Source organism: Canis lupus, chromosome 14 (genome assembly GCF_048164855.1).
Source record: "Canis lupus baileyi chromosome 14, mCanLup2.hap1, whole genome shotgun sequence".
NCBI lineage: Eukaryota > Metazoa > Chordata > Mammalia > Carnivora > Canidae > Canis > Canis lupus.
The window spans coordinates 41,565,342-41,592,982 of NC_132851.1; the positions used below are offsets into that span (position 1 = coordinate 41,565,342).

Sequence of the window (27,641 nt, forward strand, 5' to 3'; positions counted from 1 at the left end):
AACAGATTCAATCCGTACAGTTGCCAGAGGCCACTGTGATGGATAAGACACTACTAGTTATGTGCACCGAAACTCTAAAAAATATTCAAAGAAGATGAAAGAAGTGGAAGATGGAAATCCTGATTTTAGAATAAATGTGATATCTAAGAAAAAAACAAAAAAAAAGCACAGAAACATACATATTAGTCACATATTAGTGGATCTTCCCATTCTGTTCTTACACGCAGGGATGCTCTTAGGCCTTCATGCCAGTGTTTTCTATCTCAGGCAATGGCACCATCATTTTGGGCTCAGGGCCCAAACTTTTATTCATTCTCCACTCTGCTTTTTCTTTAATGCTCCACCATCCTCCCCGTGAAGGACGGCGGAGCATTGGATCTACCTTCAGACCATCCTCAATCTGCCCTCTTCCTGTCACCTCCCCGGCTGCCTAGCAGTCCACACCATTATCACTGCTCCCTGTTTCATCTCCTATGTCCCAGCTGAAGTCAGAATCCCTGGGGGTGGGACCCGGGCACCAGGGTGTTGAAAGCTCCTTGGGGGGGGGGGGAGTCCAGTGTGGCGCCAGTCTACTCTCCAGCCCACCCCCCAGGCAGGAGCTGATTTACAGGTAGGTGTTATTTACCGCCCTGCCAAAGGAAAATGGGGCCTCAGGTTGGAAGAGCCAGACGTCAGTTATCACTCCAGGCTTACTGGGAGCCCAGATGCCGCATCTCATTTTCTCTTAAGTCAACTGTTGTAAGGTAATAGCTTAAGACGCTGAGAAGAGTAGGGACAGCGCTAAGAAAGTTATAGTCTCCAATTCTGTGGTTGGGCCACCAAAACCAAACGCACTCTACTTTTTAAGTAGCTCCCTTGTCAAATAGTCTGGTACCAAATAGACTAAAAACACACGAAGTATAAGCAGTAAAGATGGCGATTCTAGTTTGAGTCCATGGAATTTTTATTTATTTTTTTAAAGATTTATTTATTTATAGAAACACAGAGAGAGAGAAAGAGAGAGAGGCAGAGACCCAGGCAGAGGGAGAAGCAGGCTCCATGCAGGGAGCCCGATGCAGGACTCGATCCCAGGACCCGGGGTCACGCCCTGGACTGAAGGTGGGTGCTCAACCGCTGGGCCACCCGGACTGCCCGAGTCCATGGAATTTTTAAAACCGGACAATTCCAGCTGAACATATGGAAAAATGTCTGATATCTTATAAAGAAAAATATTATGCAGACTAAGATCTTGGTATTCAGACTTCGTTAAAATTAAAACATGTAAGGGTGTAGTCCACCAACCATAAGGATACATTCCACAGGGGAAAGTCACTTAATAAGATCAAGGAAGATGCAACTTGGCATTTGAGAAAATTGAGATTTTTTTTCCCCCTTCTTTCCTAATTGCATTCAATAAAGAAGTCAACAAAAGGCCAGTTCACGTAATGATTCCTTCACTGAACTTTAAACAAAAAGACAAGAATAAGTAGCCATCTGGGGTTAAATTGAGCCAACAATTCAGAACTTCCTCTCCCCTCCTAGGTTACACTCTGGCTTTTAAAAAAGATTTCCATCTGTAGAGGAAAAGTCACATTATCACCTTAAAAAAACCCTCAAGTCTAAATGTAGAAACAATAAGGTTAGCAGGGAACTATATATAAAAAAGAAAAAAAAAACACAAACAAAACCAATCGCACAATGGTCAGACACAAAGCACAGGCTCCAAGGCACTGTGGAGCTTGTCTGCTAAAGCTCAGAGTTTGAAATAATCACATCCCGAAGCCAGCCCTCAGCACCCATGCACGCGGCCACAGAGAAAAGCCCGTGGGCTACATTAAGTCTCGAAGATGGGTTTCACTTTAGCAACCAGAGAAAAGCAGGTAAATTAGGACTTGTGGGGAGTTTGCATTTCCTGTACATTACCCTGTCAAAGACTTCACATCATGATAGGATAAATCCAAGAATACAGAAATACTAATCCGAAGGGTTGCCCCGCTGCTTTAGCTGCGTTATCAACAATAGCTAAATTGTGGAAACAGCCCAAGTGTCCACCCACTGAAGATGCATTAGGAAGACGTGGTACGTGTGCACAATGGAACACTATTTGGCCGTGCAAAGAATGACATCTTGCCATTTGCAACGACACGGATGGAGCTAGAGAATGTTAGGCTGAGTGAAGTAAGTCAGAGAAAGACAAATACCGTAAGATCTCACTCAGACGTGGGATTTAAGAAACAAAACCAACCAGTGAAGGGAAAAAGAAAGGGGGCAAACCAAGAAACAGACTCTTAACTCTGGAGAACACACTGGGGGTCACACCACAGGGCAGGTGGCATGGGGGATGGGTGAGTTAGGTGATGGGGATTAAGGAGGGCACTTGTCGTGCCAGGAGCTGCATGGAGGTGTTGAGTCACTGTATTTTATACCTGAAACTAATATTACATTGTATGTTTACTGATAGAAATTTAAATAAAAACATTAAAAAATATTATAAACTGGAGAAAATAATCCCCTTAACATAAAGTTGCCCCAGAGTTTCAAACTTACCAAATCATTGAGGTATTTCCTATAAATGCAAATGATTACATATGAAGGCTACAAATATAGGATGAACAAAGAGATTTAATTACGAGCGCGTACTAAAAGTACATAGGCTAGCAAAAAAGACTAGTCATGACACTGCAGAAAGGCTCAAATTCATCACGCTCCCAGAGTGGATATAACACCAGCTAAAAATAAACTAAGTGTGTTTACTAGTCTGGTTATACTGACTTAAGTGTTTGAATTTTAAAGAAAGCCTTCCAAATCTAATAATCGAGTATCAGCCCAGAAACTTTACCATTTCTGAGCAGGGAAGGCGACAGGAGCATAAGGAGACCCATGAGGTAAACTGAGCAATGTACAAAGATTCACTGAAATATCCACATGCACTTCGTTCCCGGCTGGCAACCTATACACGGCTTTACACGCTCCATTCCCCATCCTTTCTGCGGAGTAAGAAAATCCAAAGATCGACACCAGTGTCTTGCAGTGTTGCTGCCCTTCAGCGTTACCCCGGAGATACCACGTGTCCAAGCTTGGTCCCTAGGCCCAGTGGGGCAGACTGACTGCACGGGTCTGGGATAGGTCTAGGTATCAGTACCACGTAGGAGTTCCCAATTTGATCCGCTGTGCAACCCGGGCTGAGCACCCCAGAGGTACACAACGTGGCCCTAAAACCACAAGGCTCCCCCTGCCTGACCACACTGGACATGCTTTACAGGAAAGACAGCAGCCAGAATCAGTTCTCCTTCTTCATGTCGTCTCCCTGACGGTTACTCGTAACTGCGAAAATAAAGTCATAAAAGTTGAGTAAGTCCACCTGAGCACATTTATGACAACCACCTGGCATCGATGGTGGGATGGACTTAGGGTGGAGAGCCCGTATCCAAATTGGGCAAAATCTATCCACAGAGATCTATTTTACTTCTTTGGTCGGGGGTAGGCCACGGCCTGGGCTTAAAAAACCTAACACTGGAAGGGGACTGGAAGGGCTCAACCAGTCACAGACATCGGGAGGACAATCTGGTGGCAGAGCAAAGGACCCGGGACAACCGGTCGCGGACAACAGGTACACCCAGAAGCAGAGCTGCAGCGGGGAGCAACACGCGGGTCCGGACAGCTGGCCAAGAGCAACGGTGGGGAGGGTGGAAGCGCGGTCCTCAGGGTGCCCGGGGCCTGGCCCGGCGTCCGCGGTGCCCCAGTGCAGAGCCCGCCGGTGCAAGCTGTGGCCGGGAGGAGCGTGTCCTCTTCGGGAGCGAGGCCGGGCCGCAGCTCAGGGGCTCCGAGGCCCTGTGACAGGCACTCGGGCCCCGGGAAGCAGCGACGGGTGACTCCCACCGCGGCCCCAGGGGGTGAGGTCATCTCCTATGGGGGGGCGCCGGGGAAGAGATGGGCCGCAGCGGCAGCAAGGGGGCCGCCCGCGCACCGGGCTGTGGGGCCCCCGGGGCCGAGGCACCGCGGCCGGCGCTGCTCGAGGTCGCTGTCCCTAAAGCACCCTCCGGCCGGCCTGGCCTCCCCGCTTGCCCGCTCCCCCGGCGAGGCCAGTCCCATGTTCTAGTAGGTCTGGCCACCACGGCGGCTGCCGGGTCCAGGCAAAGGGGGCTCCGGCCTCCTCGGGGACAGTCCCTGCCTCAACGCCCCCCGGCCGGCCCGGCTCAGGACACGGCCATCCTCGAGGATGGCTCCCGGAAGACACCCAGCGGGGCCTCCTTCCACAACAGCGCTCCGGGCGCCAGTCGGGGTGTGAAGACCAGCAAGCCGAGCCCCACTGCCCCCTCGGCCCCGCACAGGCGACGGCAAGTGGCATCCCAGGGCCCGCGGCTCAGGGCCGCTACCGAGGCGCCCGCGTCAGCCCACCGGCCGCGTGGGGACTGGCGGGGGCCAGGGCGGGAGGGCTTCTGCTTGTCAAGTCGCACTAAAAGGAGAACCTAAGAAAAAAGAAAAACAAAACCGTAGCCCCCAAACATGCCATGATGATGAACCTACGTGAAGCCCTGAAGTGCCAGGCAGCACTCGGTGGGCCTCGCCAGGTTCCACGAGGGCGACCGCGGCGGCGGGGAGGAAGGCCGAGGCCCCAAGGCAAGGGCAGAGCCACACGTACAGCCTTGAAATGTTACTTCGAGCCACGACTTCCATCATCAAGTTTTATCCTGAAGAACGCGTCAGCACGCGGTGGAGGGTCATCGGCCCCGCGCGGCCCGGAGCGGCAGGCACCAGCCGCAGGTGGCAGCCGACGACACAAGGCGAGACCCGGCCTGACCCAGAGGTGCTGGGGATGCAGGACCTGCGGCCGTCGGAAACGCACTGCCCCAAACTGCATGCAAGCGGTCTCATTCTGAGTTTTTATACCAGGAATCTGATAAAATAGTACTTTGGATATGTTGAAAGAAAATATATTGCTAAAATTACTTTCACCAGTTTCTGTTCATTTTTGTAATGTGGCTCCCAGAAAATTTAAAACTATCTGCGTGTCTAGCATTTGCAGCTCACATTCTGGTTCTCCTAGTATTGCCCTCAGATATCGCAATATCTGAGGCAATTTGATGTAAACTGAGTCCATGGAATCTTTAGTTACATCTAAAGAGTTAACTGGTCTAAATAGGTCTAAATTCTGGTCTATGCTCCTAACACATGAGTAATATCTCAGCTATGTTTTAAGGCTTCCTATATGTAACCTTAAAAGTAGTATGTTGGAACCAGAGTCCACAATACTTCAGCAGATAAAAATGAACCAATCTTGCTGAAAAAAAATAGTATGACCAAAATATACCCGGTCAAGTCTAATGCATTGAAAACCTCATTTAAAAATACTCTGTTGCACGACACACAATTTAAAAATTTATAAAGATGAAAATCAACTGAATAACTATTTAAAAGGGAAGAATGCAGACGGACAGTCAACGCCCAAAATCAAACACCTCACATGTGCTGACAGTAATATAGAAAGGATTCTAGCCACAGTATCTTCCTAAAATTTAAATCATCTATGAACAAATTATTAAAGTAGAAAGGATTTATTTTAAGAAAGCTCAACCCAGCACAGGAAAGAAATGGCAATAAATAGAGAAAAGAAACTAAGCTTTAAAGACTCAACATATGAGGGATGCCTGGGTGGTTCAGTGGTTGGGCATCTGCCTTCAGACCAGGGTGTGCTCCTGCGGTCCCGGGATCGAATCCTGCATCAGGCTTCCCCGCATGGAGGCTGCTTCTCCCTCTGCCTGTGTCTCTGCCTCTCTGTGTCTCCCATGAATAAATAAATAAAACCTTTTAAAAAAAATAAAGACTCAACATATGAAAGATGTCAATTCTCTCAAATTCATAAGCGTAATGTAATCGCAAGAAACATCCCAATACATTTTTAAATTAATTGAGTGATGCTTCACTGGTTCAACTAGGAAAAATAAAGATGAAAAATTAACAGAAAAAATTAGATAAAAGAGTAGTGAGAGTTGGATAGCTATGAGGATAGTTCTTAATTGCAGTAACGGCATTTGATACTAAGGGCTAAAAAAGACAGACCAAAATAGAGGTGGCGGGGGGAGGGGGGTGGCAGTAAGGGGGAGGAGAAACTGCTTCCAGAAATGACTCAACTATAGAGGTCAATTTACTATTTAAAAGAAATAACCTCAAAGCAATATGAGAAGAATATAGTGTTAAGTATATGATGATTATTTCAGGTGGATTATAATTTCAGGAGAAAATAAAACTGGATCCCTACCTCACATCTCACAGCAAAATAAACCCCGCAGAAATCGCCCACGTAACCAGGTTTAAATTGAACCCTAAAAATACTAGAAGAAAAATGTAAGTGATAAATCATCATTATCTAGAAATGAGAAATATGACACAGAAGCAGAAATTTTAATGGCAAAAAAAAAATGGAAGGTTATACATAATAAAAATTAACTTGGCTACAGAGAAGGGTCCTAGAGGGCAATGTAGGAAGACACTGAACTCACCTCCTCTGTGGACACGGTGAATCTACATCTACATATGGGAACAATTCCTCCTGAGGAACTGAGAGACTGAACAGCTTCTGCACAATAAAAGATAAACTATAGGGAGGTGGCAGGAGAGGCAGGACATGGTGACAACCAGGAACCCCTACCTCCAACACCACAACTATAGTACTGAGGGACTGTACGCAGATGCATCTGTCCTGGGACACAGAGAAGAGAGCAACTAGATCCACCCAGCACTCACTGCAGGGTCTGCTGGAACTCTGTCTAGGTAGGGGGGCTGGCAGCCACCAGCCCTGTTCATGTTTCCCCTCCATCTTGATAAGGCAGACAAGATCAGGGTCTGGGCACCCTGGCCGGCCTGCTGCCTCAGTGATATGGGCCCTTAGGTGACCCCAGCCCCAAGCCATCCCACCAAAGTGGGCCCCAATGTGGTACACGCTGGGACACCCCTGCACAGCACCCATTACGACTCTAGCCATCTTGCCAAGGACACACAAAGGGGCAAAGCGTCCCAGAACACTTGAGGCCTACACAGCTCCAGCTCCAGCTCCTCACTAGGGCACCAGCTACATGGAGCCCTGCAGGACCTTTCAACCCAACACCCACTTCAGCTCTAGTTGTGCCACTAGGGCCCTCCCTATGCAGAGTACCCGGAGACCTCCCAGCCCTGCCTTGGGCTCTAGCCATCCTGACAGGGTGCCCTCTGCTCAAAGAACCCTTAGACCAGCCTGGCCCACACCCACTTCAGCTCCAGTTATCCTACCAGAGAATCTTAAAAGAAGCAAGAGAGAGCCAACTAGGTAAAAGGGAAACCCCATTAGGCAATCGGTTTTTTTTGTTTGTTTGTTTGTTTTTGGTAGCAGAAACTTTGCAGGCCAGAAGAGAGCAGCATGATGTATTCATAATGCTAACAAGAAAAAACCTACAACCAAGAATACTCTACACGGCAAGGTTATCATTCAGAATTGAAGGAGAGATAAAGAGTTTCCCAGACTAAGCAAAGTTAAAGGTCATCACCACTAACCTGACCTTATTAGACATGTTAAAGGGACTTACTTCTTTAAGTGAAAAAGTGAAGGCCGTAATTTAAAGAAAATTATGAGAGGGAAAATATTTTGCAGGGAAAACCAAAGACACAGTAAAGGTAGTAAAACAATCACTTTTAAGGCCAGAATGAAGGTTAGAAGGCAAAAGTAGTAAACTTGATTATAACTGAAAGATTAGTTAAGGGGACTCAAAAAATTTAAAAAAGAGGTAAAATATGACAACATATATATAAAACATGGAGAGAGTAGTAAAAAAGTGAAGTTCTTTCAGAATATGTTCACATGTGAGTAACCACCAACTTAATATACTCTGCTATCTACTTTGAATGTTACATATGAACCCCATGGTAACTGAAACCGAAAACCTATAACCGATACACGCACACAAAAAGAGAAAAAGGAAGCTAAACATAACACTAAAGAAAGTCATCAACCACAAGGAGAAGACAGCAAGAGAAGAAAGGAACAGAGAAAAAACTATAAAGATAACCAGAAAACAATTAATAAAATGGCAATATGTACACACCTAACAATAATTACTTTAAGTGTAAATGGTCTATATGCTTCAATCAAAAGAAAAAGGGTGGTGGAATGGATAAAAAAAAAAAAAAAAAAAAAAAGACCAACAAATACACTACATACAAAAGATTCACTTCAGGCCTAAAACACAAACAGACTAAAGGACTAAAGGGAAGGGATAGTTCATGCAATTGGAAGGAAAAAACAAAAACAAAAAACAAAAGAACAAAAAAAACAAAGCCAGGGTAGCAATACTTATGGGAGACAAGATAGACATTAAAACAAAGACTAACAAGAGACAAAGAAGGGCATACATAATGATAAAGGAAACAAACAGGAGGATATAACACTTGTAAGCATCTATGCACCCAATATAAGAACAGCTTAATACATAAAGCAAATACTGACAAGCATAAAGGGAGAGATTGACGATTATCATACAATAATCGTAGGGGAGTTTAACACCGCATTTACATCAATGGATATATCATCCAGACAGAAAATCAATAAGGAAACCACGGCTTTGAATGACACATTAAACCAGATGGACTTAACAGATAGACACAGAACATTCCATTCACAAACAGAATATACATTCTTTTCAAGTGCACGTGGAACGTTCTCCAAGACACTGAAATCAGATCAAGCATCTTTTCTGACCACAACAGCATGAAACCAGAAATCAATTACAAGAAAAAAGTTGGGGAAAAAATGCAAATGAGAGAAGGATAAATAATAGGTTACTAAATAACCAATATGTCAGTGAAGGAATCAAAGAGAAAAAAAAAAAATACACGGAGACAAATGAAAGTGAAAATGCAATAGTCCCCAAACTTTGGAAGTCAGCAAAAGCAGTTTTAAGAGGGAAGTTTAAAATGTTACATGCTTACTTCAAGAAATAAGAAAAACCTCAAATACGCAATCTAACTGTATACCTAAAGAAATCAGAAAAAACAAACAAACAAAAAAACAAATAAAACCCAAAGTTAGAAGAAAGGAAATAATAAAGATCAGAGTGAAAAATAAATGAGTTTTTCCTTATTTTTTGGGTCTCCTACTTCAATGAAACTGAGATGGTTCTTTGAAAAGATACACGAAATTGATAAATCTTTAGCCAGACTCATCAAGAGAGGACTCAAATAATATCAGAAATGAAAGAAAATAACCAACATCACAGAAATACAAATAAGAGACTACTACAAAAAGTTACATGCCAACAAATTGGACAACCTAGAAGAAATGGGGAATTCCTAAAAACATGTAATCTTCCAAAACTGAATCAGGAAGAAACAGAAAATCTGAACACACTTATTACTAATAATGAAATTGAACTGGTAATCAAAAATCTCCTGACAAACAAAAATCTAGGACCTAAAGGATTCACAGGCAAATTCTACCAAACACTTAAAGGAGAATCAACACCTATTCTCAAACTATTCCAAAAACAAACAAACAAACAAAAAATAGAAGAGAAAGAAAAGCTTCCAAATTCATTCTCCAAGGCCAGCATTACCTTTATACCCAAACCAGACAAAGACACTACAAAAAGATGAAAACTTCAGGTCCACATCTCTGATGAACATAGATGCAAATATCCTCGACAAAATGTTTGCAAGCCACATTCAACAATACATTAAAAGAATCGTTTACCGTGATCAAGTGATATTTATCTCAGGGATGCAAGAACAGCTCAATATCCATAAATCATTCAACATGATGCATCCCATTAACAAAATGAAGGAAAGGATAAAACCCATATTATCATCTCAATAGATGCAGAAAAAGCATCTGACAAAATTCAACATCCATTCGTGATAAAAACTCCTAGCAAAGTGGATTTAGAAGAAACATCATAAAAGTCATGTATGACAAATCCACAGCTAACATCTCCATAGGGAAAAGCTGAAAGCTCTTCCTCTCAGATCAGAAACAAGACAAGTATGTCCACTCTTGTCACTTTTACTCAATAGACTACTGGAAGTCCTGGTCATGGCAATCACACAAGAAAATTAAATAAAAGGCATCCAAATTGGTAAAAAGTAAAACTATTTGCAGACTATATGATACTATATACATATATATATACACAGACATATGCATATATGTAGTATATATGCACATGCTCACACACATGCTACACACAAACACCCTAAAGACCACCAAGAAACTACTGGAATAAATGAAACGAGTAAAGTTGTAGGATTGTAGGATACAAAATACACAGAAATCTGTTGCATTTCTATACACTAATAAAGTAACAGAAAGAGAAATTAAAACAGTTCTATTTGCGATGGAGCCTCTCCCCAAATACCTAGAAATAAATGTAAGGAAGTAAAAGATCTGTACTCTGAACACTAAAATTTCGATGAAAGAAATTGAAGATGCCACATATGGAAAGATATACTATGCTTCTCAATCGGAAGAATATTTTTAAAAGGCCCATACGACTCAAAGCAATCTACATTTTCAATGCAATGCTTTGGAACCATAAAGGACTCTGAAGGCCACAGTAATCTTGAAAAGAAGAATAAAGCAGGAGGTATCACAATCCTAGACTTCAAGCCATAGTACTAAGGTATAGTAATCAAAACAGCATGGCACCGGCACAAAAATACAGAGATCAATGGAACAGGGTGGAGAGCCTAGAAATAAGCCCACGCTTGTATGATTAATTGATCTACAACATAAGGGGCAAGAATATAAGTGGGGAAAATACAGCCTTTTCAATAAATGGTGCTGGGAAACGAGACAGCCACATGCAAAAGAATGAAACTAGACCACTTTCTTACATCAGAAGCAAAAATAAACTAAAACTAGATTTGAAACAATAAATATGTGTGAGAACTCCTTAAAGAAAATATAGGTGGTAATCTCCTGGACATCAGCCTTCGCAACTTTTTTCTAGCTATGTCTCCTGAGGCAAGAGAAGTAAAAGCAAAAATAAGCTGCTGGGAAAACACCAAAATAAAAAGATTTGCACAGCGAAGAAAGCCATCAACAAAATGAAAAGGAAACCTAGTGAATGGGAGAAGATATTTGCAAATGACATATCCGACTGGGGTTAATATCCAACATATATAAAGAACTTACACAACACCATACTAAGAAAACAAATAACCCGATTAAAAATGAGCAGAGGACCTGAATAGATATTTTTCCAAAGACGACATACAGAAGACCAAGAGATGCAATGAGAGTAGCTGAAAATCACTAATCATCAGGATAATGCAAATCAAACCACCATGCACTATCACCTGACACCTGTCAGAATGACTATTCTTGAAAAGACAAGAAGCAGCAAGGATTGGTGAGGATGTGAAGAAAAAGGAACCCTCATGAACTATTACAGAGACTGTAAATCAGTGTAGCCACTGTGGAAAACAATATGGAGGTTTCTAAAAAAAAAAAAAAAATTAAAAATAGAAATACCCTGTGACTCAGTAATATTACTACTGGGTACTTACCCAAAGAAAACACTAATTTGAAAATATGCATGCACCCCTATGTTTATTTATTTTTAATTTATTTTTAAGATTTTATTTATTCATGAGAGACAGATACAGAGAGAGAGAGAGGCAGAGACACAGGCAGAGGGAGAAGCAGGCTCCATGCAGGGAGCCCAACATGGGACTCGATCCCGGGACTCCAGGATCACGCCCTGGGCCAAAGGCAGGTGCTAAACCGCTGAGCCACCCAGGGATCCCCCACCCCTATGTTTATTGCAGCATTGTTTACAATAACCAAGATCTAGAAAGAGCCCAGGCACCCACTGATAGATTAATGGATAAAGAAGATGTGACACGTGTGCATGAGTGCACATACATACACACGCGTACACCCACACACGGGATATTACTCAGCCATAAAGAAGGATGCAAAAAATAAAATAAAATAAAAAATAAAATAATAAAATAAAATAAATAAATAAAATAAAATAAATAAGTAAAATAAAATAATAAAATAAAATAAAATAAAATAAAATAAAATAAAATAAAATAAAATAAAATAAAATAAAATAAAAAAAGAAGGATGCGATCTTGCCATTTGAGACAATATGGATGGACCTATGGGGTATTATGCTAAGTAAAAAAGAGAGAGAGAGAAAGACAAATAACATACAATTTCACTTATATGTGGAATCTAATAAACAAATTAGAAACAAAAAACAGAAACAGACTCGCAGGTACAGAGAACAGGGGATGGGGAGGGGGAGGGGGAGAATGGGCAAAATGGGTGAAGGGGAGTGGGAGATTCAGGCTTCCAGTTATGGAATAAATAAATCACAGAGATGAAGCGCACAGCCTAGAGAATACGGTCAACTGTGTTGTAACGGAATCGTATGGAGGCAGGCGGCAGCCACGCTCACGGCCAGCAGAGCATAACGTAGAGAGAAGCTGCAACACTGCGATGCCACCTGAAACTACTGTGACACTTGCTGTGTGTCAACCATGTGTCAAAACAACTTTTTTTTAAATTAATGAGTATTATATTACATAAAATAGATGTTTTATAGGATTGAAAGTTTTAAACTCATGGGATTTTAGCGCCTGCCTTCGGCCCAGGGCATGCTCCTGGAGTCCCGGGATCGAGTCCCATATCAGGCTCCCTGCATGGGGCCTGCTTCTCCCCTGCCTGTGTTTCTGCCCCTCTGTGTGTGTGTGTGTCTCTCATTAATAAATAAAATCTTAAAAAAAAAAAAGAAACTGGAAATGACCTAAACACCCTAAATGTCACAGAAGAAATGCCAAGCTTTCATAAAATTAATGATCTATATATGGATTCAACAAACAGTACCGAGTGCCCCTTCTAAGTTCCAGGCTCAGTTCTAGAGGATATAAATGGTGACAATAGGTAAAAATTCTATCCTTCATGCAGTTTACTATTTGATAGCCAAGGATGAAAAAAAAAAAAAAAAAGATAAAAAATAATGTCAAGTATGATCTCATCTCTCTTAACACACTTATTTCTCCTATCCTGGAAAATAACTGGAAAGGATATACGCTAAATATGACAGTAGTCATATTTGGGTGGCATAGTTTGGGGTGATTTTTTACTGTCTTCTTGACACCTGGTGCCGTGTGCGTTTTTTCCAACGAGCAAGTGTTACGCTTCTACGATCAAGAGAACAACACTAAGCTCTTCCATTAAAAACAAAGTTCAGAGTTATCATTCGTGTGACAAACAACCATGGAGGGCCACAGATCACTCAGCGCACACCGTCTGTTTTTGTTTTTGTAAACCACTCCCGCCGTGGTGCTTGGGCCCAAGGAGGAGGGTGTCAAGTAGGCCGGACTCAGGCATCTCTGGATCATCTTACGTCCGGATCACAAGATTCCTTTATCCCCTCAACAGCATCTGAGCTGCTACTACACCCCGGGAAACGTTCTCCGTTCTCCGTGCCAGCCACGTATCAGCAAACAAAATAGACAAAACTCCCTGCCTCTAGTTTGGGGAGCTCACAATCCACGGAGGAGCAGCTTTGGAAGCCGTGGGCTCCGGCGAGTCGTGAAGAGTGAAACGTTGCCTCTACAACATCTACGTTCTCATGAAACGCAGTGGAGACAAACGCAGGCAGCAAACATCTCACCAACTGCAGAAGTATACTCTGAGCGTGCAACCGTTCCCTCGGTCGTAAAGTAGGCCCGTGATTCAATTCCGCTTTTGAAATAATACAAATGAAAACGTGATAGGCTACAGATGAGAGAACCCTGAAACCCTCTGGTGGTGCCCCACTAGGTATCTCCACAATCACACCAAGCAGATGTGGATTGGGGATGCTCAGATCTGGATCCCGCGAGGCATCACTACCTACACCCGCGCACCCTCTCTCTCCCGATGCCGGGCCAGTTCTCAATCTCTAACCCATCCCCAGGCTTCCTTTGGGATCTCCTTCCTTCATTCCTTTGGGATCTCCTTCCTTCACTCTTTTGGGATCTCCCTCATTCACTCCTTTGGGATCTTCCTCCTTCACACCTTTGCGTCCCATCACCCAACCAGCTGGCACGCAGCAGGCAAACAACACACGCCTGTTCAAGGGAACAAATAACCGTAGTCATCCTTCATCTTGACAAATGAAACTTCCTCCCCCAAATTTCCCTTTAACAATTCTTACAGAAACTACTTAAATGCTCCTTTTGTTACCTTTTAAGTAAATAAAACACGACATTCTATAAAATCGCAAATGTTTTAAAATTGTCATCTACGCAGACTGGTTTGGGAAAACAATGCCTAAAGCAACCAGATTTGTCAGTTAGCACATGATTTATACAACCAAATGAAATGTCTTACGTTTTAGCACGATCACATTCAGCAGAAGGAAATGCAAACTATTGGACACACACGTGTGTATGTATATACTTCCTTAGTTTTGAATATTGTAATGATTTTGTGAATCATTTAGTAAACTGTAAGCTCTAGAACATTCCTTCATTTCAAGCCGGAGCCTTGCACAATCTGAATACCTGAAGGTGACTGGACCTGTTAGCTGCCCAGCTATTCCTCCTTTTTCCCTTTAGTGCTAAAACCCTGAGTGACAGGCCCAGCCAGAAAACTATGCTTCCAGCTTCCCTTGCAGATGGAAGCCAAAGTAAAATCAGAAGTCTTTGTGTGGCACTTCAAGGAAAATCTTTTGGTCTTTCATCTTTCTGTTGTTTTTTTTGTTTTGTTTTGTTTTGTTTTGTTTTCCCCATCCCTACCTGAAACTTTTCCACGATGGCTGGAACCCCAGCAATTATGCTATGACTTCATGGAAGATGGTGAGGCCGAAAGGCATAAAGAACACGCCGCTCCTGACTCCAGGTCCCCCCGAGCTGACCTGCACCACCTACCTCCATATTAGTTGTACAAGAGTGAGAAAATTTTGTGGAAACCACCATAACTTCAGTCCCTGTTTCTATCGCTCCTGATGTTGTATTCAGAGACCCATTTGATTTAACTGGAGGTAAAAGTGCAGAAATCCTTAAGAAAGTCTTAGCTTTCTGCTTTATTCTGTTTTGCTTTCTGGAAAATTTATCTACTATCTGGGTTTTCACTATTACCCTTGAACTCAAGATCGCCCCCTTTGATTTTGCCCACATCTAACCACTAGTTCTAAGTATCTTCAAAACACGTCCCTTTGTGTATCGCACAGTTACTGCTTCTTTTAGTATTGACCCTCCTTCTCAATTTCCTTATTTTTCTAATAGATTCTTTTTCTCCCATCCGGCTTAAGACTAAAGCAGAGTTCCTCAAGGTGCGTTTTGCCTACATCAGAACATCCTTGCGAGTTCAGGAAGCACGCAGATTCTCAGTTGTATTACAGATCTGCTGAAGAAAATCTTCATGCGTAACCCAGGAAATTGCAGTTTTAATGACATATCTGAGATCTCATAAACATTAAAATTCAAAATTACCACTTGAGAATTTCCTTTCACTTTAATCCATTTCTCTCCTGCCCTGTATTGCCGTGTCTTACGATGTGACCTTTGCGACCTCCTTTCCTACCATTCCTACGACCTCCTCCCCCATAGGATTCCTTTTACCCTCCTGCCCCTCCTGCCTCGGAGACCTCTGCTGTGACTGTTCCCTCTGCCTGGAACACTCTTTACCTGGATCTCCACAAGGCTAACTCCTTCATTTCCTCCATGTCATCTTTTCAGTGAAGGCCCACCTAAGCAACCTATTTAAATTTTTTTATTTTTATTTATGATAGTCACACAGAGAGAGAGAGAGAGAGGCAGAGACATAGGCAGAGGGAGAAGCAGGCTCCATGCACCGGGAGCCCAACGTGGGATTCGATCCCGGGTCTCCAGGATCACGCCCTGAGCCAAAGGCAGGTGCTAAACCGCTGCGCCACCCAGGGATCCCAGCAACCTATTTAAAATCACAATCCATTCTCCAACTTTACGCATCTTACCTGCTGGTTCTATTTCCCAGGGTACTTACTACGTATCGTGTGTATCTGGTCTCTTGCCTCACTACAATGTAAGTACTTCCAGGGAAGGGCTTTTCCCCTATTCTGCTCACTGATGTATCCCAAGTGCCAGGAACAGTACTTCTAGGAGGTCAACAGAGATCTGCTGAACGAGTTTGTTTTACTTAGAAATATCTTCGATTCTTCCCTTCCCGTTCGCACTGCTCCAGCTCCACTGCAAAACTACTCCTGGCCTTTGTCATTACTAGACTTTTCTTTTCTTTTCTTTTCTTTGAACAATAGAGGCTGTCTACAGTGCCATTCTGTCCAAACCACCCGACATGCTTCCAGAGTATCCCTCTAAGACACTTGTTTAGGGATGTCATTCTCCTGTGATGATTCGGCTCCTAACTGGCCCTGTTAGATAGCATGCGCGGGCATCATGCTCGAATGAGAAATAGGTTAGATAAACTCTAAGATCTTCAAATACTTGATTCTGTATCCAAAAGGCACCTTTTGGCATTTGAAATGCCCCATTATCTAGCAGGAACTTACCTATCCAAATTTATATCCTACTCCTTCCAAGTGTCCCTCCGCCCCTGGCCAATTTCCTTAAGATCTCTCAAGCCACGTTGTTGTTCACCATTTTTTTTCAATCGGTTACTCTCTACCTTCAATACCCTCCCAAGTATAGGGGAAAAAAAAAAAAAAAAAAAAAAAAGCAAACTCCTTTGGAATCCTGCTACTCAGACCTGAAGGCAGGGCCATGGAGCATTATCTGTTTGTCAGAAATGCAACAACTGCAGCCCCACCCCAGACCTACTGATTTAGGATCTGTACCTAACAAGATCCCCAGATGATTCGTGTGCACTTTAAAGTTTGGAAAGCGCTCATCTCCAATTATTCCTCAATGAAGCTTGCACTGGGCAGGCTTCACGCTCCATATCCTGACCTCCAGTGGGACCGATGTCACCCACGGCAAGCACAATGTTCTACTAATAACAGCCCCCCTTAGACTATTTATTCTTTATTTCACGTAAGTTCTTCCGCCCCAATCTGGATGTAAATAACTTGCACAGAGGACGGCCACGCGTGTGGCCCTTCTGGTTGCAGGTAACAGAAGCCCATTCAAGTCACTTGAAGGGAAAAAAAGAGCTTATTCTAACAGTACTTGGGAACAGGGACTAGAAAACTCCGGGAGGAAGGATTTCCAGGGTCGGGCTATCCCTTCTCAGCATCTGCGTGTCGGCCCCATTCTCTCCATTCAATCCTTTCTCTCTCCTATTTTTCCTCTGTTCACCGTGGTTCCTGCGTCCTCCGGTCAGCAGAATTCACATGACCCACTAGAGCTGCCGTCCTCTCCTCTACTAGCCTAGTCACCTCTGCCCCTTTCTGTTTCAATTTTCCCCCTCCATCGAGAGGCTTAACTCTTCCCACAAGAGAAACAATAACCACAAAGAATCTTTTTGAGCCAAACAACAAGGTTACAAGTGTCTGCGCCACCTATGGATTGTCTGCCCTGGAGTCATGAGTCATGAGCCCATCCCAGTCCAACCGGCTGGGCCAAAGGGCTTGCAGTTCAGCACAAGGCCCTTCAGGCAGCAGGAGCTGCCAAAGGAGAATATTCCCTAGGAAAGAAAAGTGTGGGCAGGGCGGGCAGTGAGCCACATCTCCAGCCCACAGTGTCATTATCTACGCTGTCCTCACAAAGTCCTGGGCAAAATCGGGAGCACATAATAAACTGAAACCAACCACTATGGGAGGGAAGGGTCATTCACCGAGCTCCGCTATGCCCCTGACACCGTGCTGGTCGTACAGCGAATACAAAGACGAGAATAAAAACACAGTCCTTAGTTTTCCAGGTCTCTAGACCCAAATGTGTCACTGAACTAAGCTACTTGACCTTGGGCAAGTGCCTCCACCACCTGGGCCACAGTTTCTTCAACTATCTCATGAGACCACCTTCACTCACCTCCAGGAGGGTCGTAAGATTCCACTAGACAACCCCAGAGGGAAAAAAAAAAATAAAAAAATGCTTTGAGAAATACACAGAACAATCAAAAACCATACTGCAGCCTTTTAATACTAATAAAATCCTCTCACATGCCACAGGTTTTGCATTGTTTTCTGGTCCTTTCTCTTTTTTCTCATTTCCCACAATAGATGATTCATCAATGGCTGCTGTTTGGGGGAAAAAAAAAAATCCCAATTATCACCGCTGTATGTTCATTATCTATATGGTTTACTGGGACAGCGATTAGCAATATTGACGCATTTCACTCAGAGGCATGAAACAGAAGAGACTAAATTGTGTCCTGTGTACTTTTTAAAAATAACACTATCATTTGTTCACTCTTGTGTCTAAAGCTGTAACGTCTTGTATACCTTTTTCATTACAGCACAAAAGCAAGAGGTATGTACTAAATTGCAGTGCAGGAACACAGGTCAGGTGTGATTCCTGCGTGGCCACCCACTCAGGGCATGTTCATTTAGCATCTCCTAAGCACTGTGATCCGTGAACCATACCTATTAGAACTCAAGGCCCCCATATTTTGATGCGAAGGTTCTAAGGAGGGAAAAAACAGTAAAATGGCTTGTCTCAAGCCCTGGAGTCCTAGTCTCCTGCTGTACCTTTTTTTTTTTTTTTTTTTTTTTTTCTAAAATCCACTTTACCACCTGCCTCATATGAAAGGGGGGATGGGGGGGTGGGACCAAGGTAGACCAGTTCTCAGACACAGGTGTGCCGTTCCAGCCTCTGCGGGTTCGGCTACTGCTTTATGGGACAGAAAACCAAGAACACAAAACTCTGGATTCGTACAGCCTTGGCTGTGCCCTCAGCAAAACCGGGAAAGCTTTCCGAGGGGCCCTCGGAGGAGCGGCCGGGGTGTCTCGGCCCCGAAGCCGCCGCTGCACCCGGACATCTGTTGCGCGGCGCTGACAGGTGCAGCCGTCCCACAGCTGGCGGGGAAGGCCCAGCTCCCACCTGCGGGAGGCGGGGGCGCGGCCGGTCGGGAGGGCAGCAGGTGGAGGCTGCGGGCTGCGGGAGGGAGCTGCGGAGGGTGCAGCGCGGAGCTCGCGGGGGGACCAGCGCGGGGGGGGTCCTGCGTCCCAGGGGCGGGGGGCTGCGGGGGGGTCCTGCGCCCCCGGGGGGTTGAGAGGCTGCGGGGGGTTCTGCGCCTCAAGGGACCAGCGGCTGCGGGGGGGTCCTGCGCCCCGGGGGCGGGCGGCTGCGGGGGGGGTCCTGCGCCCCCGGGGGTTGAGAGGCTGCGGGGGGGTCCTGCGCCTCAAGGGACCAGCGGCTGCGGGGGGGTCCTGCGCCCTAGGGGCGAGCGGCTGCAGGGGGTCCGCACCCGGGGCCTGCAGCCGGGCTGCGAGCAGCCGGGTGCGGGTGCGGGTGCGGGAGGGGGCGCCGGGGATCCGCGGGGCGAGGCAGCCCGCTGGGGGACGGGAGGCCTGTGGCGGCCGGGGAGCCGGGTGGGCAGAGCGCGCGCTCGGCGGGCCCGGGCCCGAGGGGACGCAGCCCCCCGCAGCCCCCGCGCATCCCCCCGGCCCCCGGCACCCCCGCTGCGGCGGCGGCACTCACCCTCGGCGCGCGAGCGGATCTCCGACACGGTCCTCCGCATGGTGGGCATCGCGGCCCCCCGGGCCCCGCACCTGCCGGCTCCGCGTCCCCCTGCGGGCACCAGGCACTCGGCGGCCGGCGAGCGCTCAGCGGGAGAGGCGGCCCGGCCCGCAGCGGCGCAGGGGCGGGGGGAGGGGAGGAGGGAAGCGAGGGGGAGGGGCCGCCGCGGGGAGGAGGGGCCGCCGCGCGCGCTCTCGGCTCCGGCGGCCGCGCGGGGAGGGCGGGGCGCGGAGGGCGGGAGGCCCCGAGGCCCCGGAGGCCCGCCCCCCCCCCCCCCCCGCGGACCGTACCATCCTGCGGGGGAGCCCCGCCCCGGCTCCCTGCGCGCTTCCACTCGGCGGGCCCGACCCCGGGGGGGAGCGGGGGCGACGCCTGCTCAGGTCCCCGCCGCGCGCCGGGGAGGAGCCGCGAGGTGGCCGCCCCCCGCCCCGGTCCCGGGCCCAGCGACGGGCTCTGAGGACGGACTCCCCACCCCACCTGCACCCCCGCCTGCACTTGCACCCCCCCCAGGCCCCCGCCGACCTCACCCCCACTCCCACCTGCACCCCCACCGGGCCCCAGCCGACCTCACCCCCACCCCCACACGCACCCCCGCCTGCACCGGCACCCCCACCACCACCACTTGCACCCCCGCCCCCACCGTCCTCACCGCTAACCCCACCTGCACCCCGACCTCCATCATCCCCTGCCGCCCTCACCACCACCAACCACCTGCACCCCCACCCCCACCACCCCCTCAACACCCCCCACCACCTGCACCCCCACTCCCTCACCCCCACTCCCTCACCCCACCCCCACCACCTGCACCCCCACCCCCAGTCACCTCTACCCTCACCACCTTCTCAGCCTCACCGCCACCACCTGCAACCCCACCCTCACCCTCTCCCACCTCAACCTCCACCCCCAACACCATCACTCCCACTGTCATCCCCACCACCATCACCCCCACCCTTACCACCCCCTCCCTCACTTCCACCCCTACCCTCTCCCCACCTCCACCCCACCACCCCCTCACCCCCACCCCCACCACTCCCACTCTCACCTGCACCCCCACCCTCACCCCCACTCTCTCCCTATCTCCACCCCCACGGAGCTGACCTGACGCTCCTCCCTCCTACTCCCCGCTGCGCTCTGTGCCGCCCCAGGAAGCTCGGGAGGTGCAACAAATTCAACTATTGGGCCAGATGATTCAAAAATCACTATTTTGTTGTTTGGGGTTTTTACTTCAGTCCAACCTGCAGGCAGTGGGGACCCGAAGGGGTGAGTGTCCTGCTAGGAAACCCAAGAATAGTACATCTCAACGTGCTTCCTATCCTAGCGATCACTGTGACCTCACTGCCTTGTACTTTACATACTGAGGGCTACGCTAACGAGTCATTGAAGCAAGGACTTTTTTTTTTTCTCCTGTAACTGGTTTTATCGTCGAGTTAGGATGTGAGGTTTTATGTGCGTTCTGGAGCTGCTGAAATGGCAAGAAGGAACAAATCAGAAGCGCTCAGCCTCTCCCCTCACCTTTGCTCTTCCTCCAGCACCCAGTGGCAGGGAGGCCTTACCTACACGGAGGCCTTTTATGTGAATCGCTTGCAGATCCTGAAGGGAAAGATCTCTGGAGGTTTGACCACAGGGATAAGTGATTATTCCCAAGCCTCAAAAAAAAATTGAAATCTCCTAATAGCATCCTCTCCCCATTTGCGGCATTTCCTTTGCCTCCGCAGGTAAGTTAGCTCATCAGGGCCTGCCCCATATTAATACTCCCGGCAGGCGGTCAATGCATATTTATGAAGAGCCCACTCCACCTGGCCTTGATTCAGAGGCTGGGATTAGAACAAAGAAAATGTACTCCCAGTAGTCATGAAACACCAGCGAGGGTAGAGCGGGGCTCAAGATGAGGGTGCTCTGGTGATGGCCAGGATTTGCAAGGATGTTCTTCCGAAAGTAAGAAATGAGCACACAGTCCTGTTAGGACAGTTTCCACTAGCCATTTTTAATTCATCCAGGTCCAGAACCTCCTGTATAAAGCAGGTGTCCTCCGGCTTGATGAACATGAGTCTGGAGCAAAATGAAAAAGGTAAGTACAACGTGGAGACAGTAAAAATAAACACAAAAAACCAAACAAACAAACAAAAAACAACCCACCACCATCAACAACAAAAAACACCTTTAAAAGTGGCCAGAAACCAGAGATAATGCTGTGTTTTTATGATTAACATTTTCGGGAGTAATTTTATATAAAGCCAGAGCCAGTTTTTAATCAAAATCAGTGCACACAGGCATGCCAGTTTTTGATTTATGAACAATCACCTCTGCAATTCCTAACAAGCCCTCAAATGAAGCTCAATTCTGCTTATTTACAAATAATAATTAACTGAAGGGAGTTCCAGAGATTACCTCTGTTTTCCATAGAGCGATGCATTTTATGTTTCTGGGCGTGTGTGTGTGTGTGTGTGTGTGTGTGTCCCATTAACAAACCCATCAGCAAAACGGACAATGCTTGCCGCTCATACAGGAAATGACAACTGCCTTTCATGCAGGGATCGTTGCACGGTGTGGTCTGTAGCTCACTGCGCGTCCTCTCCCAGATTATTCTATCATGTGCCCATAATGGTAAGAGTATCCAAACTAACTCAATTCTGAAAAACCACTCCTTCCTGATTGCTAGAAATCACATGCTTTTTTATTGGGACAGAAACCTGGTGGACTTAGAATATGACACTCATCTGCATCTGCTTGATTTCAAAGCCTTCTCAGAATAGTTTCATCTTCCATTGATGAGCAGAGTGCAGTGCCCAGTCCCTGGCAGGGAACTCTGGTTCTAGCAACGCGACCTTGTTGCAGAATCTGTAGTACGATTCGGATGTCAGCAAGACCACTTTAAAGCGTTAGGATCCCATGACTACACTCCTGGCGGATTTAGGAGCAAGAGGGTTATTCAAGGATAGCTTCTCCAAGGACAGGTTTTATCATCCTCTACAAGATCTATAGTAAATGCATAAAGTGTGTGAGACGCCAAGCCAGAGTGCTGGGTGACAAGGACCACGCACATGCGGAAGTTAACCAACAGTGTAGCCAAATCGCTGAGGCTTAATGTCCAGTAGACTACAGACGTTGAGAGGAGGAGAGAGGCCAAGAGTGGAGATGATCAACATGATTAAGTTGGGTCTTAAAGTTGGAGGTAAGGCTGTGGAAATGAAAAGGAGACATTTCAGGAAGGAATGCTTGGCATATAGTAAATACTCAACGATGATTGTTTCGCCGATGTTTACGGTAAATGGAATGGTGGAAAAGCGTTATATCCTTGCAGGAACAGAGAGATCAATATATGACAAAGATTTTCCTTGAGAATCTCTATCCTTTAAATGGGTGAGTTGTATGCTATGGGAGTTATAGCTTAATAAAGGTTAAAAAAAAAATGTCTCCAGAGTTGTCAGCCAGAAAATGACCAAATCCAGAAAGTCAAAAAGAGATGTCGGAGGATATGGTGGGTTTTCACTTACCTGATGTTTGCCTGAGTTGGTTGTTGTTTGGGGCCACCAGGCATTAAGAATTTGGTCTCCTTCGGGAGGAACTCATAGTCGTACAGATGAGAGAGGAATGCTCACGCATTTACTGATTTTCTGTGAACTTGCGGCCTCTACAAGGTGGAGACATGCCTGCGAACCCCATTTAGGACCAAGGTGTGGAAAGTCGATTTCCAGACTCCCGTAAAATACAAATGCTGCATAGTGTGGGCCATTATACTCTAAATTCTTTTGCAGATACACAAAATAACCGGATAAATTAATCTTAAATTGTAGATAATTCCATCCTTTAGCTTAAAATTGAGCTTAAAATATGACTTAAAATTGCAAAGCTCTCTGGTGATTGTAAAACAAAAGATGCTTATTAACTTTGGAGCATGTCGGTGTTCTGCTGATTCAACAGATAGTGTAGGGTTAAGATACTATATTATTAGATTTGTAAGGCGTGTTTCCCAAGTCTTCCCATCTCGCTTGCTCCCTTTCTGTCACCATCCCTTACATTCACAACCCTCCGGTGAACCAGCAAATTCTTTAGGCTCCGTTTCCAAAATATATCTCAGTTCTATCTGCTTCCCTTCATCGTTGCCACCGTCGTCATACAAGTCACCACGATCTCTGACCTATCGTAACCTCCAAACGGGATCTGTCTGCCCTTATTCTTGTCGCCCGTTCATCTTCTAGAAGCCATGGTTATTATTTTAAAACACAAATCGGAAATAAATAAATAAATAAATAAATAAATAAATAAATAAATAAATAAATAAACAAATCTGCGTATGTTATTTCTCAGGACTCTTCAGTGGCTTCCCATAGCACTTAGAAGGAAACTCAAGCCCTTTGTGATTTTTCTCCTTGCCTGCTTCTCGGACTCCTCTCCTTTTGCTCCCTCATTTGGTCCCTGGGCTCAGATTGTTCCACCCCCGCTCAGCTTACATTGCCCCACCTACCCCAGGGCCACCCACCACATTGTCTTGTTCCGTTCTTCTCAAAGCACTTATCTCTATCTGAAGTTTTCATAGTTGCTTGTTTACCTGTTTAGGAGAAATAAGTCTTGCTGCATTTGTCTTATTCCAATTTGTGCCATACGACTATGTCGTATGGCACAGTATCAATAAACATTTGTAGAATGAATGAGTGAACTGAAGAGTATGTGTACCTTGAATGATCTGGTTCCCTAAGATTGGAAACTGGGAGTCAGTAGAAGAAGAGGTGGCGTTCTATTTGAAGAGATCATGATCCCTGGGTGGCCAGTGGTTTGGCACCTGCCTTTGGCCCAGGGCGCGATCCTGGAGTCCCGGGATCGAGTCCCATGTCGGGCTCCCGGCATGGAGCCTGCTTCTCCCTCTGCCTGTGTCTCTGCCTCTCTCTCTCTCTCTCTATCATGAATAAATTTTTAAAAAATTTAAAAATTTTAAAAATAAAGAGATCATGAGGTATACCCTTCATAAACATATATGCGAGAATATATTACTTTGTCACAATCATTTACATGAACTAATTTACAGCATACTTGCCACGAAGTATTTAAGATCTGGAAAATCTTGTGAATACCATATTGGCTTTTGTCAAAATTAAGTGATAAAATTTTAAAAACAAACCAATTTCAACTAAAAGCTCTAAACCCATTGTCATTAAATAATTCAGGCACTTGTTCTTTCTCATAATGATAAAATCAATAATTTCTCTCATGCCCGTGATTCATTTCTCATGACTGTATCATCATTCTCTTTCCAAACACCTGAGCAAGGGTTTAATTCAAAATTATAATGTCTTTAAACATTATCATCTTTTTCATATACTGGTAATTTCTGACAGAAAAAGCACAATGATGTTTTTTCTTCACTGTAATTGAAAAATCTTCTACTCATGTTTAAATGAAACTAGAATTTTAAAACGTGGATTTGTATTATATGAAAGGACTTTTAATAGCGATTCTAAAAACTATCGTCCATTATGTTTAAAATAGCATTCAGTGCACATACAATCTTTTAGGAAAAACGTTACTGGATATTTTACTCAAAAAGTAAATGGACATTTGAGGGTAAACAGTCCTAGTGTTGAGATCTTAAATTCATACCTCTTAATTTCAAGCTGAAAAGAGATTAATTAAATGGTAAGATTTTTACTTTAAAAGTTTCTTTTCTATCAGACACAGGAATTGTAATTAGTAGTTAATCAGAAGTGCTGTTTTTCCCCCAAAAGTTAGCAAACAGCTTTGCGCAGTGGCAGTATCATAGCCAATGAGGTTTATCCGAGGCGTGATTCTTGTTAATTGAAAAGTTAGCAAAGAACGTTCCATAATGCTGATCCTGTGGAAAATATCATTGTAATATAATCCATGAACTTTACAGATAATACATTTAACATGATATTGTCATGGATTTTGACATTCTAAAAAGCAGCTTTATTGAGGTATAATTGACATACAATATGTCAAGCTTCATATGTTGAATTGAAAATATTGAAATTTGATAGTATTTAAATCGAAAGTATTTTCAAGTATTGAATTTGACAAGGTTGAACATATGTATGCACATTCAAGATAATGAACGTATACCTATTACCTTCAAAAGTTTTCTCTTGCCCCTGGGTATGATTATTATGTATAGCTTGAGATGCTTTTTCTCCATGCACACGCAATACAATTTATTGAGTGTCTACCATAGTCTAGATACTGAGCGGAGTATTGGAGGTTCAGTTAAAACAAATACGTTCCAGGCAGAACTTATGACATTGACCAAATAATTATGTAAATAAGTATAAAATCAGAACTGTACATCATACTCTAAGGAAAGATAGTTTGCACCTGGATGTATTGATTGCACTACAAAGTATTTCTGGGCTTTCACATTATATCTGGAACTCTTCAATTTGCTTATATGTGCCTTTGTCATAGATCTAAAGATGTATGTTAACATTTTGTTTGTACTGGATGCCATGGCTTTTATCTTGAAAAAAGTATGATATTTGTTATGTGGAAAAGATAACCAGTGAAGGCAGGAGATTTTATTATAATCCATTTCTTTGGTATTGTCCAGAAAGCAATATTGGAAACAAAAAGAAACACCCAAGTAAGTCTCCCTTTTTTTCTTGCCATGTCAATTAGGGGCTGTTTGAGGGAGGAAAGATGATGATACTGAGGAAAAATGTATTGAAAGAGATGAAAATCTCAGAATTTTCATTAAAAATTAAGTGTAACAGTAAATAAGATGAATAAGTATAATTATCAAATATAATTTTGCGATTCCATGACTTTTAATTAAGAAAGAATGCCGAGCTTAAAAAAAAATGGTTTCCTGGTTAACTGAAATAAGCCATGACTTTCAAATATGAAATATTTGCCAGTTGTATTTTGGCCTCTTGGATGGTGTATCCTCTGCTCAAGTTCATAATTCACTGCAGCATTTAGCAGATTTACTGGAAAATCACAATGTTTTTCTTTTTTCCCTCTGATCCCAAAAACCAGAAACAACATCTGCTGGAAAGAGGAATTATTTATCACTGTAGACTCTTGCCAACTTTGAACCCTGAGGAAATCCACTAAATGGAGAAAGTGAATCAATCCGGGATTACATTTTAGTAATCCCCCAAAGGAAAGAAGAGAGGGGAAACACTATAAAGAAACGAAATGAAGAAAGTAAACACTACAGATTCAAGATTTGTGGGCACTGGAGTCATTGGAGGTAGGACTACGGTGAGCTGTGCCACCGGGAGAGCAGACACTTGGGCCTTTTGTGCAGGAGGGCTTGCTTATGCCAGGCTTCGAATGTGGGCTCCTCTTCCCTACATGTATTGTCTTGTCTTTTTTTTTTTTTTTTTTTTTTTTGGTTTTTCTCTTAAATCCGACCTCAGCCTGTTAATTGGAACCTCTTTCCCTCTGTTCCTGAACCCATGCTGTTCCGACTCCACTTGGCTCCCATGCTTTCAGAAGGCCAAGCCCCCTCTAACTGAGGCTGCTCCAATCTATTGCCTGTTTCGCCCCTCAGTTTTCAATTGACAAGGCCGCTAAGCCCTACTTAACTTTTTTCCCCATCCACTTTACAGAAAGTTAATTTATGTAAAAGAAAATTCAGCCATTTAAGGGTTTCCTGATTGCGTCTGGCTGGTTCTTGTACCATGACAGTGCGAGAGGCAAAGGGAGACCTCTAGGTTGGGAAATACTAAAAAATAAGTTTGAATAAGTAGAGGAACCAAATTAGGGAGGACTATGCAAACCAGCAAAGGTGATGGAACATGCACAAAGTGAATAGGAGGCAGTGTAGGCTCTGGGACAGGATAAAATTGTGTTTTCTTGCGATAATGAATGCGGAGCATGAAGTAGAAGCAGGGACACCAAGTTTGAGATGACGAAGATCTGTTCCATTAGCAGAGGAAAGGGTGATTTTTAAAAAATCAACATGGCACGTTTTAGTAATACTGATGGAACTGTGAAGAACAAAGGACATGTTTATCTGAGAAAAATAGATCATCTTCTCTGTATAGTTATAGTTACTGGCTACATTTGAACTTTTTAGATGTTGAATCAATTTCTTATTGACTCAGTTTCTGACATTCAAAGAGGGG

At 44.8% G+C, this 27,641-nt stretch overlaps 1 protein-coding gene and 1 pseudogene across 5 annotated transcripts in view; one reads left to right on the forward strand and one right to left on the reverse strand.

Annotated features, from left to right (window-relative positions):
• Positions 1-19,683, reverse strand: part of ATP8A1 (ATPase phospholipid transporting 8A1) — a 220,367-nt gene extending 200,684 nt beyond the window's left edge. For all 5 annotated transcript variants that reach the window (XM_072774850.1, XM_072774848.1, XM_072774851.1 and 2 more), the window contains exon 1: positions 19,522-19,683. In XM_072774850.1, coding sequence (XP_072630951.1) covers positions 19,522-19,570 — 49 coding nt within the window. In that variant the 5' untranslated portion in view covers positions 19,571-19,683. The remainder of the gene's footprint in view (positions 1-19,521) is intronic.
• Positions 19,684-25,289: 5,606 nt separating this feature from the next.
• LOC140604377 (U4 spliceosomal RNA) lies at positions 25,290-25,421 on the forward strand (annotated as a pseudogene).
• Positions 25,422-27,641: the final 2,220 nt, after the last annotated feature.